Source organism: Ostrea edulis, chromosome 1 (genome assembly GCF_947568905.1).
Source record: "Ostrea edulis chromosome 1, xbOstEdul1.1, whole genome shotgun sequence".
In the NCBI taxonomy this organism is placed as follows: domain Eukaryota; kingdom Metazoa; phylum Mollusca; class Bivalvia; order Ostreida; family Ostreidae; genus Ostrea; species Ostrea edulis.
This window is the reverse complement of record NC_079164.1, coordinates 35542163-35556196: the sequence shown is the minus strand read 5'-3', so window position 1 is coordinate 35556196 and position 14034 is coordinate 35542163. Positions and strand designations below refer to the sequence as shown.

At 34.3% G+C, this 14034-nt stretch overlaps 2 protein-coding genes across 2 annotated transcripts in view; both read left to right on the top strand.

Annotated features, from left to right (window-relative positions):
• The first annotated feature begins 967 nt into the window (after positions 1–967).
• Positions 968–6639, top strand: LOC125658204 (sorting nexin-20-like). Its single transcript, XM_048889371.2, has 3 exons — positions 968–1245; positions 3864–3976; positions 5478–6639. The coding sequence occupies exons 1-3, from the start codon at positions 1083–1085 to the stop codon at positions 6162–6164; spliced, it is 963 nt and encodes a 320-aa protein (XP_048745328.1). The 5' UTR covers positions 968–1082; the 3' UTR covers positions 6165–6639.
• A 6564-nt stretch (positions 6640–13203) lies between these two features.
• LOC125658214 (zinc finger and BTB domain-containing protein 17-like) overlaps positions 13204–14034 on the top strand; it is a 2292-nt gene continuing 1461 nt past the window's right edge. The window contains exon 1 of the mRNA XM_056146953.1: positions 13204–14034. This exon is cut by the window's right edge and continues 1461 nt beyond it. Coding sequence (XP_056002928.1) covers positions 13405–14034 — 630 coding nt within the window. The 5' untranslated portion in view covers positions 13204–13404.

The following is a 14034-nucleotide window of genomic DNA, read 5'->3' as shown; positions in this document are numbered from 1 at the left end:
AGACCCCCCCCCCCTTCACAATTTCCTGGATCCGCCTGTGTATATACAATATCACTATTGTCATAAGTATGTTCAAAACAAGTTATTGTTATGCCATGCCATTACTATCAGTGGTGGATTTAAGGGGGGGGGGGGCGCAGCCTAAATTTCCCTGAAGTTTTCAAAATTAAGGTAAATCGTGGTCTCTTGTTTAGAAAATGTAAACGATAAATGAAGCAATAATTTCTCCCACTCTTGGAGAAATGAATGACAAAATCTTTTGATTTATTGAATTACTTTTATTGGGAGAACTTACATTGTTTCCAAAACCTCTTAAAATTTACGTCATTTTATTGATTTCACCTTATTAAAAATGACAGAAAACAGTAAAAATGACGATACTTAGGAGACATATTTCAAGGCCTATAAAATCTGTAAAATCCAGGAGTTTCCGGGGGCTTCGCCCCGTGGGCCCCACCAGGGCTTCGCCCTGAATCCATTGGGGGCCTAAAGGCGGCCCCCAGACACCCCCTGCCTCATAAATTAATAGACTTACCCTCCCCCCACAACTAACCACAATTCCTGGATCCGCCCCTGACTATTGATATTGTTATTTCCTTTACCCATGGCAATAACCATTACTTGATGTGTGCCGAGGTATCTGGGCTGAGATTCGGCTCGGCTAAATACTTCACCGATGAAGGCGTTGATCAGTCCAAATTCAATTTACATAATTATTGATTCACCAAACAATCAAATATTCAGCCGAGCCGAATATCTCAGCCGAGATTAGTATATGAACTGTTAGTATTTAGTTTATTATCATAATATATATATATCTTATATTGTGTAACATGATTGTATGCCAACATGTTTGGTCAGGGACCTATATACTATATAGGTCCCTGGTTTGGTGAATCAATAAATAAGAAATATTGAATAGGCATTACTCCTTCGATTGTTCATACGAATGAAACTTGAACGACCTGTCAAACACCCATCCCCCTTCAAAGAAAAACAAACAGAGAACACTTCACTTTTACCTGATTAGATAGGCTAATTGACGGGAAAATGTTAGCATTATGTGATGGAGATGTTGGAGAATGAGCTTTATACGAGACAGTCGTATCAGCCAGAGCCTAAAGCAGGCCCTGAACACAGAGGAAGACGTCCAGGACCGATTCCTAGCCGCAGAAGATGAAGAATTTGACACCTTGAGTGAAAACCTAACGCTTAAAATCGACAATCAGGAAGTAGTCAAACCAAGTAATTGTAATACATCTAGAAATTCATTCGTGTAGTAAATAAAAAAAATTATGTTTCCTAGCTTTTTGTAACGGTTTTAATATTTCGTATGCTTTCTCCAACACATAAAATGGAGATGGATACCATATTAAGGGTTTTAAAAACTATTCTTGCAATACTTATGCCCTAGTTAGAATGGTGTAACTGTCATATTGATAGAGCTATCACTTTATTAAAATGTTATATCTGTTTAGATCAGCTGTAGATGTGTATATACGGGAAAGGAGGAAATATATGGCTGAACCAGGAATCGGACCCTGGACCTCTGCATTACTAATCAGGTGCTCAAACCATTGAGCTATCCCCTGGGCCCCCGCATTACTAGTCAGGTGCTCTAACCACTGAGCTATCCAGGCTGATATCCATGACCAGTCCATATAGCCCTAACTACTACATTCCTCCCTCCTTTAATTTGTCTTTGCCCTCAAAGACACACAACCCAGATTCTTTTTGCCCCTGACAGGTCTCTATCCTGAAATCCAGGAATGGTCACAACACCAAATGTGATATAATGGAAAGGAGAAAATTTTGGGCAGGGCCAGGAGTTGAACCTTGGACCCCTGCATTACTAGTCGGGTAACCACTAACCACTGAGCTATCCAGGCCAATATCCACAGTCCATATTGTCCTTACTACTGCAGATGCAAGCTATACATGAAGTTATCAGTTTATGTTTCTGAAATCTGTAAGACAAGAAAATACTTAGTTTTCAAGAAAGAAAGACTTATTATGTATATCAGCATATTAAGAAAATACATTGTTCGTATTCTATAATGTCAGACATTCTATTATATACTATGATATACATATTCTGATATGAAGCTAGGCCTACAATATTTATACAAGTCATGTCACCCCAAAATTAATTACATACAAAACCAACATGAAGTTTCTGGGATTAAAGAAATCTTCCATGCATTTCATTCCGACTTTGCAAATTATGTTTTGAAATATACAAAATATCTCTGCATAGTCTCAGTGTGTGTGTACACACCACAGATTCCTAAATATATGCGAGGAATTTATTGTCACATAATTTAGCAAAAAGCACCTCTTACAAGATGAAATTATTCGTATTCATTTGACATGAAATACATGTAAAAACTCTAGATTAACTGTTCGCTTGTGAATTGATGTTCTCATGATTTGATGTCTGCGAGTCATTTTGTGATAAGTACATGCGTAAAAATTCAGGAATCTACAGTGTTTGTGTGTGTATCTGTCTTTCTTGTTATTTTGTGTCCCTTTTGATAATTTTTCACTCATGTAGTTTGTGCATGCCTGTGTACTTTTCCTTTGCAAACCATATGCATTGGGTTTCATTATGTGATGTCAATATCATCAATTAATAAATTGCATAACTGTGGTAATTGACACAAAAATCTTATAATTACATATTTAGTGTAAATAAAGCCCATAAGTAAATCACCATGTTTGCAGTATACATAAAGAACCAGTTATCTCCTTGTGCTTTGCAGTTACTAATAAAATGCCTTATTGCTGTTAGAATTAAAAGTTGGAATATGCATAACAGAAAAACCAACATTCAAGCTTGTAAAAGGCTATTATTAGACGTCTGAACAGGTATGATTAAGAGACAAATGAGAAATTCGTGCTGAAGCAAAATGATGATGTTTCTGTGTGTAGTAATTGTTATCCCTGTGTTGAAATGACCGTATCATTTCATGGATAATGACCATGTTAACTCCCCATGTTGACCTAGCTGGACTATTGCATTGATAGAGCTCTCACTAGCTGGAATAGTTTGAGGAATGCAATTTGATTCCTTGTCTTGATTAGTGTAGCTGGATTATTGTCGCTGGATTGGTGTCTGGATGGGTGTGGGTGGCTTGGTGTGGCTGGATTGATGTGAGTGGATTGGTGTGGCTGGATTGATGTGAGTGGATGGATGTGGCTGGATTGGTATTAGTGGATTGATGTGAGTAGATTGGTGTGGCTGGATTGGTGTGGCTGGATTAATGTGGCTGGATTGGTGTGGCTGGATGGATGTGGCTGGATTGATGTGAGTGGATTAATGTGGTTGGATTGATGTGGCTGGATTGGTGTGAGTGGATGGATGTGGCTGGATTGGTGTGGATCCTTGTGTTCTTGTTAGTCACCAATAAAGGCCCTGTGTTACAGTTTTTGACTATGTAGAAACAGACACCTTTAATCACTCTACACATTTTACTTGAGACTCATGCATGAGGACTTTAGTTTACACATATCTTAACCTTTCTTTTTTCATAGGGTAAAAGAATAAGATATACAGTTGAACTTTGGTATCTGGAACACTGATATCTCGAACATCATGGATATGTTAAAGTGATTCGAAAGTACCAACCACTTATTATTTAAGTATTTTTCCCCTCAATATTTCGAATCCTTGGGTATCTTGAAGTTTTTTCTCGGTCCCATCGAGTTTGAGATAACGAGGTTTATTTGTAGTTGTTGATGTTGTTGTACTGAGACAAGAAAAACTTTTCTATTTATTAAAAAGATTTTTTTGCTTAGGTATGCATATGAATTTATTGTATTTATATAAAATGTAGTCTTACATGTATATGATTGAATTACAGAAACTGAAAGAAATGCTGTCATATCCCTCACGGGAGACAACCCAGGCACTCGAGGTGTAATATTTGAAGTTGTCAAGGCAGAGAAAGTGAACGAAGGCAGATCTTCATTTGTGGTGAGTTGCCTACTTATTTTGATAACTCATCGTTAGAGGTTTTATGAAGTGCTAGAATTAAATGTAGAGCTGGACAATGATATCGATATTGTATTGTAGTACAGTTTGAAATATATATTTACCCCTTTATCCAGTGGATATCAATTGTATGATATAGTTTACGTATTCCAAGAGACAGAAATCACACAACTCGTTGGATAATAATCATATCCAGCCACAAACCCTGGGAGATTATATATCGTGATAAGAAAATTAATGGCAATATTCTGATTAGATGGGCTTTACTCTGAATAGATATCTATAGATATAGTTAAATAGATGCAGATTGAAGTTCATTCAAATCATGACCTCTGGGGATAGGTTGGGGTCACAAAAGGGAAACAAAGTTTTACATAAGAATTTATAGGGAAACATCTTTAAAAATCTTCATCTTAACAACAGCAGGGCCATGATTAGTCATATTTTAAATATGTAAGCATCTAAAGGGTGTTTGAATTCAAGTTTGTTCACATCAGGGGCCGCGGTGTAGGGTGGGGCCACAGTAGGAGATTACAGTTTTACATGGGAATATACAGGGAATTGATTAAAACAAATTCTTTTCAAGAGTAACAGGGCCACATTAAATCATATCGAATTGGAAATGTTCCCAAGTTGTGTGAATTCAAGTTTTTTATACCCTCATGACTATAGTTGGGGGGGGGGGGGGGGGGGGGGGGGGGGGGGGGGGGTTGAGGGAGCATGTTGTTGTTCTGTTTGTTTACCTTGCTCGTAACTTTTGAAGGATGAGTGATTTGGCTCTCATATTTCTTATGTGCATTTCTTGTAACAAGACCTTTTATACGAGACCAAAGTTTTTTACATTATGACCTTGACCTTTGAATTTGACCCACTTTTAAGGAAAACTAATCTCTTCTTTCTCTCCTGAACTACTTAAGGTAGAGCTTTCATATTTTGCATATAGATTTCTAATGGCACCTTTCATTTAGTACCTGATCTCTGACCATGACCTTTACCAGAACAGCAAGGTCATGTTAGTCATATTGGTATTGAGGCATCCCTGGTTTGTTAATTCAAGTTTGGTTATGTTGTAACCTTTTGGGGCTAGGTTGGGGCCACAATATGGGGACAAAATTTTTCATGGGAATAAAGATTGAAAAAAAAATCTTTTAAAAATCACAACAGCAGGAGGGCCATGATGACTTGGGTAAGGGAAGTGGCCCATGGGTCTCTTGTTTTGTTTTTCCCTGCAGCTATTAAGTTAAAAATATATACTTGAACTTATATCGATGGGTTACAGATCAAGTTAGCATCTCCTTTAAATAATGTCACAAATCAGGGCCCTTTTATAATAATTTTGTCATCACAATGATATCTAGTTGTTCTCTATCAACAGATTTGTAGAGGTAATGTAAATAACCATTATTTCCATTAGATTTTTACTTGACTTAAAGGAAGTTTAAGTATAATACAGAATATATGGTTTATTTTTATTTTCCTTTAGAAATACACATTGTCTGTAGGATCAGAGGGAGAAATTGGCAAGACGCCAGGGATTATAGAGAAAAGATATTCTGATTTCAATGATCTTAACTCAAAACTAAGGAAAAGGTTTCCAAAAGAAATGGAACACATTTCATTTCCAGGAAAATTAGTGATACGCAATTTCAAAGACGAGACAATAGCGCAGAGAAGCCGAGCATTTGAACAGTACCTGACGCATCTATTCACAATAGACTCTGTGCGATTTTCTGATGAATTTAAAGATTTCCTTTACCAAGAGAAATTTAAGGAGGGAATAGAGAGTCTCCAGAGAGGGGAATTTTCTCATTGTGTAAGCATTATGGAAAAATACCTCCCTGTGCAGGAGAGACTTCAAGGAGATCAGCACAGCGATGTGGTGTGCACGCTTTGTGTGCTGTCAGCATGCCACCAAAAGCTAAGCGACCAAGAGACAGCACTGAAATATGCTGAGTCAGCACTTTCATGCGTGAGCAATAACCAGACGAGTGTGTTCCTGGCCCCTCTACTGAGTCACACGATTTACCTGTGCTGGTTACTGGGGCGTGAAAAGACACACCTGGAGACACAACTGACAGGACTCAGAGACAAGGGAGTTAAACCTGAAGAACTCCTGTCGGTGATATTAAACTATACCCGATTTAACGCTATATGGTATGAGGAGAAATGATGAATACCCTTATAAAATCATGCAGTTGTAAATGGTAATTATAAGAGGAGCTGAGAAGTTCCCTGTTATAATCAGTGCAGGTGAATACTTGTATGAATTAGGCAGTATCTAATGTTTTCTTACCGAGTCTCATCATATTATGATTGTTTTATTTTGTTAATATTTTGTGGTGGCATAATACCGGTATATAGACAGATTTCTAGGAATGACAGCTGAATATCATGAATTGTTTTGTTGCTATATTTAATGTCATTGTAATTTTTGTTTACACAGTAACAATCTTTATATATTATATCAAATCTTATTTACATATTTTGTTATACTGGGAGAATATGCTATCATATGTTGAGGAAATAATGAAAATGGAATGCAAAATATAATGTTAAATTGTAAATATTTCGTGATAGACATACAATGCTTTTTTTTGTATCTTTAACATTGAAATATTACACATTAAAATTATATGAATAAACCATTCAAATGTGTAATCTTTGTTCACCAAATACAAACAATTATGTGGTAGTGTGACTGTTATAGGCGGAATACTCGATGCATGTAAATATGTAATATTCAATGCATATAGATATGTAATACTCAATGCATATAGATATGTAATACTCAATGCATGTAAATATGTAATACTCAATACATATAGATATGTAATACTGAATGCATATAGATATGTAATACTGAATGCATATAGATATGTAATACTGGATGCATATAGATATGTAATACTGGATGCATATAGATATGTAATACTGAATGCATATAGATATGTAATACTGAATGCATATAGATATGTAATACTCAATGCATATAGATATGTAATACTCAATGCATGTAAATATGTAATACTCAATGCATATAGATATGTAATACTCAATGCATATAGATATGTAATACTCAATGCATATAGATATGTAATACTCAATGCATATAGATATGTAATAATCAATGCATATAGATATGTAATACTCAATGCATATAGATATGTAATACTCAATGCATATAGATATGTAATACTCAATGCATATAGATATGTAATACTCAATACATATAGATATGTAATACTCAATGCATATAGATATGTAATACTCAATGCATATAGATATGTAATACTGGATGCATATAGATATGTGGATGCATATAGATATGTAATACTGGATGCATATAGATATGTAATACTCAATGCATATAGATATGTAATACTCAACGCATATAGATATGTAATACTCAATGCATATAGATATGTAATACTGGATGCATATAGATATGTAATACTCAATGCATATAGATATGTAATACTCAATGCATATAGATATGTAATACTCAATGCATATAGATATGTAATACTCAATGCATATAGATTTGTAATACTCAATGCATATAGATATATAATACTCAATGCATATAGATATGTAATACTTTATGCATATAGATATGTAATACTCAATGCATATAGATATGTAATACTCAATGCATATAGATATGTAATACTCATTGCATGAAATACATATGCACAATACATCAAAATACATAATACTCGATACATAGAGAATATTACATGCTGAAATCCATATCATATGTCATATCAGCCCAAGGGACCCCATATCAGCTTGAGGGTTGATATGGGGCCCGAGGGCTGATATGACATATGATATGGATTTTGGCATGTAAAATTTTATTTATCATATACTGCACTTTTTTTTGCTTAAATATTACATACGAACGGGATAGTATTTTTGATGGTTTTTTTTTTATTTGATACGGAGTTCGTAAGCTAGTAAAATTATAAAACGATATTCTTGTTATCACATGTGAGTTACGTTTCTGCATTTTAAAAGCAGATTAAGGAATATTTCATACATTACTTTTCCCTTGATACAATGATTTAGGCCTACTCTAGTAAAAAAAAAACTTTGGTATATTGAAGTCCTCTGATACATTGATTAACATTGGCGCTATAAACTTTGATATATCAATTATAATAAACTATGGTAAAAACTCTCATACATTGATTGACGACAGTAAAAACTTTGATATATCAATTATAATAAACTATGGTAAAAACTCTCCTACATTGATTTACTACAGTAGAAACATTGATACATTGATTTACCACGGTATAAACATCGATACGTTGATTGTTATGAGCGAATAGGTAATTTTCAGCTTGATATGCATTTTTGCACGCCGGTGTGATATGGATTTTCGGACCGGTCATTGATATCGGCTATTGTGACGTCACCCGTATCACGCAGTGCAGAATCTGCATAATCATTGCCAAGTATATGATAAATCAAAATATTTAATACTCAATACATGTAAATATGTAATAATCAATACATGTAGATATGTAATACTCAATGCATATTAATATATATAATATTGAATTCATGTAAATGTGTAACAAAAAACTCGTGTAAATACATAAAACTCAATACATGTAAATATGTAGTCCTCAATGCATGTAAATATGTGATATTAAATTTATGTAAATATGTAATGCGAAACTCATGTAAATATGTAAACTCAATGCATGTAAATATGTAAAATCATTGCATATAAACATGTAATACTCCATGCATATAAATATCAATACTTTTAATACTCGCTACATATTCACATATAATGCTCAATACATGTAAGGATATGATATGCAATACCCAATGCTTGTAAATATGTAATACTCAATACATGAAATACATAATACTCAGCTCATGTCTATATGTAATATTCAGTACACGTACATATTCAATATTCAATACATGTAAAGTATGTAATATTAAATTTATGTAAATATGTAATACTAAACTCGTGTAAATATGTGATATTCAATACATACGAATATGTAATATTCAATACATGTAAATATGGAATTTTCAATATGTGTGAATATGCAATATTCAATACATGTACATATATGATACTAAATGCATGTAAATATGTATTAAAAATGAAATTTATTTCTGAATTGAGCAAAATCGTTCAAAATTGTTCTTTTCAATAAGTACTAACAAGGAAAAAATATGTCAAATTGATTAAAGAGTGATTATAAATATTAGGAGCTGCAGGGTTCAAATGAATATCGCATGTGAAATTGATCCTTGTAACTTATACAAAAAAGGGTAACCAGTCTTTCTGTTTGAAAAAAAATTGTGACAATATGCAAATATTCGAAGTTTACCACACCAATTCGAAGTTGAGTGGCACTGGCTATGAAATTAAATTCCTTTTGTGACTTACGAAATATGTTAATTCATTTACGGGAAATAGGAAAATGACTCGGACATAATTTTACATGACACTAGTAGTGGTCAGATGGGTTAGATCGCCGATGGCCAGTTAGCGCAGTTGGTAGATTCAGGGGCCCAGGTTCGAATCTAGGTACTACCAAACGGAGTACTTTAGAGTACGCTGGAAAAAAATTATGATTAATGCAATTTAATTGTTTATTTGTATGTATACCGCTTAAATAAACATGCTTATAAAATGACTGCAGTATTTGTCAAAAGTATTTGTTTTGTTTTTATTTTATTTTTTCCAGCGAAAACGACAGCGGTAATCATAAAAAAACTCACAAAATCATTATTCTAGTCATCTTCATTCCTAGACGTAATTATTTCATTTTTCTTTAAATCCAATTATCAATGATTTATTTTCAAGGAATTCACTATTCAGTTGACAATAAAAGATATGATACTTAAAAAAATAAAATAAAGACATAATCTTGGAAATTTAGATGTAATGCGCTAGAATTTTATGTAAATATGTAGTTAAATTTGATCGGGATCAAACGGTAAACTGTAATTATGCCCCACGCAACGAAGTTGCGGAGGGTTTAATGTTTTTGACCCGTTTGTCCGTCCGTCAGTCCCTTTCTAGTAAGCACAACTCCTGTGAGACCGTTCAACAGAATTTCGTGAAATTTTGTAATTAAGGTTGATCAATCCTCATGTGATGTCATTGGTTTTTGCAAAATCTTAATAAATTAAACTTTGTGCATGATAGAAATATATCTTTCAAAGGAATTTTATTCACTGGATATAATAAAAAATCTGATAAACTATTGATACTGAAAAAGTTTATATTTCCCATAGATAATCAATTAATTATGATTAAAAATTTTTTGTCAAGGGCAATAACTCCTATGCTGGAACTTCCTCTACTGGATGTCTATTATACATTGGTTTCCCTAATATCCACAATTAATCTATACATATTTATGAATTAACATTTTTTTTTAAAAACTGTTGATACTTGAATATTGTCATTTCAACAAGTTTTTATATATTTTTATTATTCTGTTTAACGAAAACGTGGATTTTCTGATGTTGATGTATACTTCTGTTTTTGTACGTCTGACATCTTTAAAAGGATGGCAACATATACATTTTCTTTGGTTATTACCTAAATTTTACTATATTGAGTGGAAATTAAGAAAGTTTTTCTACTTTTAACCATTAATATTGATAAGTCACATGAGGATGGAACTACCTTAATATCTGATTCAATAATTTTTCTGGGAGTTATGCCCCTTTTGAACTCAGAATTTCGAGTCCATTTGTCCTGTTCTTGCCAGCACAGCACCTCTGAGACCGCTCAACAGAATTTCGTGAAACTTTGTAGTTAATAAGGACACACTGTGTAGGTGTACATATTCCCAGAAAAACAACTTTAGACAGTAGTCGTCTTAAAGAAAAAGAAAATATATTGAATTTGACACACACACAAAAGCTTAGTATTTCAAAATTTTCATACTGAAACTTCACTCCGATCTTACAGAGGGTATATGGATGTAGCTTGCATCAAGTTTTGTATAAAGGCAAACATTTTAGCAAATTGGGTAAATAAACAATATATAATTTACCCGCGAAATTGAAAAGATTCAGGAAAGAGCTTACCATAATTAAAAACCAGGAGAATGCGAACAATAGCTCTGGAAACTTTTAAAACTATTCACAAAATCACCCCATTTTTCCTACAAGATTTAGTTATTATAAAAACCATTCATACAATTCTAGATATACGAATATGTACAGCTGAAATACCCAAATCAAGAATAACCAAGTATGGGATTGAATATTTCAGATATGAGGCAGCAAAGCTTTGGAACTCTTTGCCAAAAAATATGTCAGAAATTTCTCTTCATACAGTCAGTTCTCAAATCATATCCTAAATTGGTGTGGAGAAATAAATTGTAAATGTAGCTCATGCAGATTCCAGCCTCTCCTGCCTAAGTCTTAAAATTTTAATCTAAACTATTATTGTTACCCGTTAAATTTTACTTTTCCAACTGTGTTAGTGCTGTTTATCTTACCCCTGATTCTTCCGTATGTTATATAGTCCCTGTATATCTATGCATGTTCATGTTTCCCATCTGCATTAGTGCTGTGTATCTTACCCCTGATTCTGTTTCTATTTGTGTTATAGTTAGTCTCTGTATATCTATGCATGTTTTATGTTTCCCAAGTCCCAACTATATTAGTGCTTTGCTTCTTACCTCTCACCCCCCCCCTTTTTTTTTTTACCCCTGATTCTTCTGTATATGTATGAAGTTCTTTTTCCTTTTGTTCATATAGTATATGTGGTTTTTTTGGTTTTTTTTATTATTTAAAATGTGTTTGTTTTATGACTGTGTATGTATATATACCATTTGTGGTATGTGTTTTATTCAAGAGCTTTGTAGCTCATGTTACTTGTTTATTGTAAATAGTTCCGACTTTAAATGATTGATTGAATATTGTTTTACGTCCCTCTCGAAAATATTTCACTCATATGGAGACGTCACCACTGCCGGTGAAGGGCTGCAAAATTTAAGTATATGCTCGGCGCGTATGACCTTTGAGCAGGGAGAGATCTTTATCGTGCCACACCTGCTGTGACACGGGGCCTCGGTTTTTGCGGTCTCATCCGAAGGACCGCCCCATTCAGTCGCCTCCTACGACAAGCAAGGGGACACTGAGGACCTATTCTAACCCGGATCCCCACGGGATGAAAAATACTTACTTATCAGAGAGATTATTTATTTGAAGTGAATTTATTATCATGAATTATGTTAAATGAAATAAGGATTATGACAAATTAAGGTGCAAAGTCAACACCCCATAGCTCTCTATAATTTGTGATTTATGTATTTGTAGTTATATCAGTGGCGGATTTAAAGGGGGGGGGGGGTGTCACAGCCCCCCCCCCCCCTCTCTAAAAGTTTCAAAAATTGTGGTCTCGTGTTTAGAAAACCGTAAACCATAAAAGAAGCAGTAATTTCTTCCACTCTCGGAGAAATAAATGACAAAATCTTTTGATTTATTGAATGACCTTTTTTTTTTTGAAAACTGACATTTTCCCCCCAAAACCCTTTAAAAGATGTGCGTCACTTTATCAATTTCACCTTATTAAAATGACAGAAAATAGTAAAAATTACTACATATAAGACATATTTCAAGCCCTATAAAATCTGTAAAATCCAAGAGCTTCTGAGGGCTTCGTCTCAAGGCGGCCCCCAGATTCCCAGACTCATAAAGTTGCGCCCCCTAACCGCAATTCATGGATCCGCCTCTGGATATGTTTTTCCCACAGGCACTTGTTTCTGTAAATAAGTCATGACTTCTGTACACTAATAATAACTGTTATTACTAGTATACAGACGCCATAATGTATTTACAGTGCCTGTGGTTGTTCCATGTGCATACAGAGTGAATAATGTGCGTTTCGATTCTACACATCAATACATGTTATCAGCACCATAGATCAATTTATTTTTAAAACATCTAGAATGTTATTGTGCATAAATATCCCATTTCCTATTTAACAAGTTAGAAAAGAAATACAAAATTTAAATGAATGTAATCTTATATAGATGAAAAGAAATTTAAATCAATGAAACAATTTTATTTTAAGTTGTCCCTTAGCTGCGCATTTTCCATGCTATGATCGAATGCGGCCCTGCAACAATTTTAAATGACAGAGCAAACACGGAAATTGCCGACTGTGTCCGATTGTAAACAGTCAGTCCGGACGACTTCCCAACTGCTTACGGAGACAGCCGAATAAGAGCATAACAAAAACTTCTGCATGAAATATGATGTCAGCGTGACGTATTCATGTAAGTAAACGCATTGGAGAGGATTATATGAAAATTAATGTTTACATCATGAAGCGAGTCGCAGTTGAAACATCTCGGGGATTTCCGGGAAACTTGCCGAGAAGTTGCGATTGGAAGGGAAAATAAATAAAAATGGCGGCGTTGATGAAAAACTCTCGGTTTGTTGACAATTCACACTTCTCCAAGATATTACAGAAATTGAACGAACAGAGACTGTCCAGTAAGTTTTGTGATGTTATTCTTAAAGTCTGTGATACCAGTGTACTTGTACATTCAAATATCTTGGCGTCAACCAGTCCATATTTCCATACTTTCCTTGGGCAAGGCGAAGATGATCCTAGAGCTTTTTCTCAAAACACGCCACAGGTCATAGAAATTCACATTGAAGGAGATGGCGACGAATCATCCTATGGCGAGGCTGTTCAGCTTGTTGTTGATTACATGTACACTGGTGAAGCCACTGTGTCCTTGGACATCATCAACCACGTTACAGAAATCGCTAAAATAATGAGTTTACAGAAATTAATTTCATTTTGTGAATGGCTTTTAAGTGAAGAAAAATGTGATGAAAAGGTTTTGGATGTTCCTGATGAAAAGACACAAGACGGAAATGAAACGAATGAGGAGATGGCTTCTAATGCAACCACCCTTGATAGTGAAGACATCAATTCTACACCTGTTGTTGCAGATGCCTTGGAAGATGAGAAAAACATTTCCCAAGCTGTTATTTCTTTTCATAGAAGAAAACGAGGTAGACCTAAA

Excerpts from the sequence above, each read along its gene's own strand:
- LOC125658204 (XM_048889371.2), top strand. The coding sequence starts at position 1,083 with ATGAGCTTTATACGAGACAGTCGTATCAGCCAGAGCCTAAAGCAGGCC. Across the intron at positions 1,246-3,863 it reads TCAGGAAGTAGTCAAACCAA|AAACTGAAAGAAATGCTGTC; the intron begins GTAATTGTAATA and ends ATTGAATTACAG. Across the intron at positions 3,977-5,477 it reads AAGGCAGATCTTCATTTGTG|AAATACACATTGTCTGTAGG; the intron begins GTGAGTTGCCTA and ends ATTTTCCTTTAG.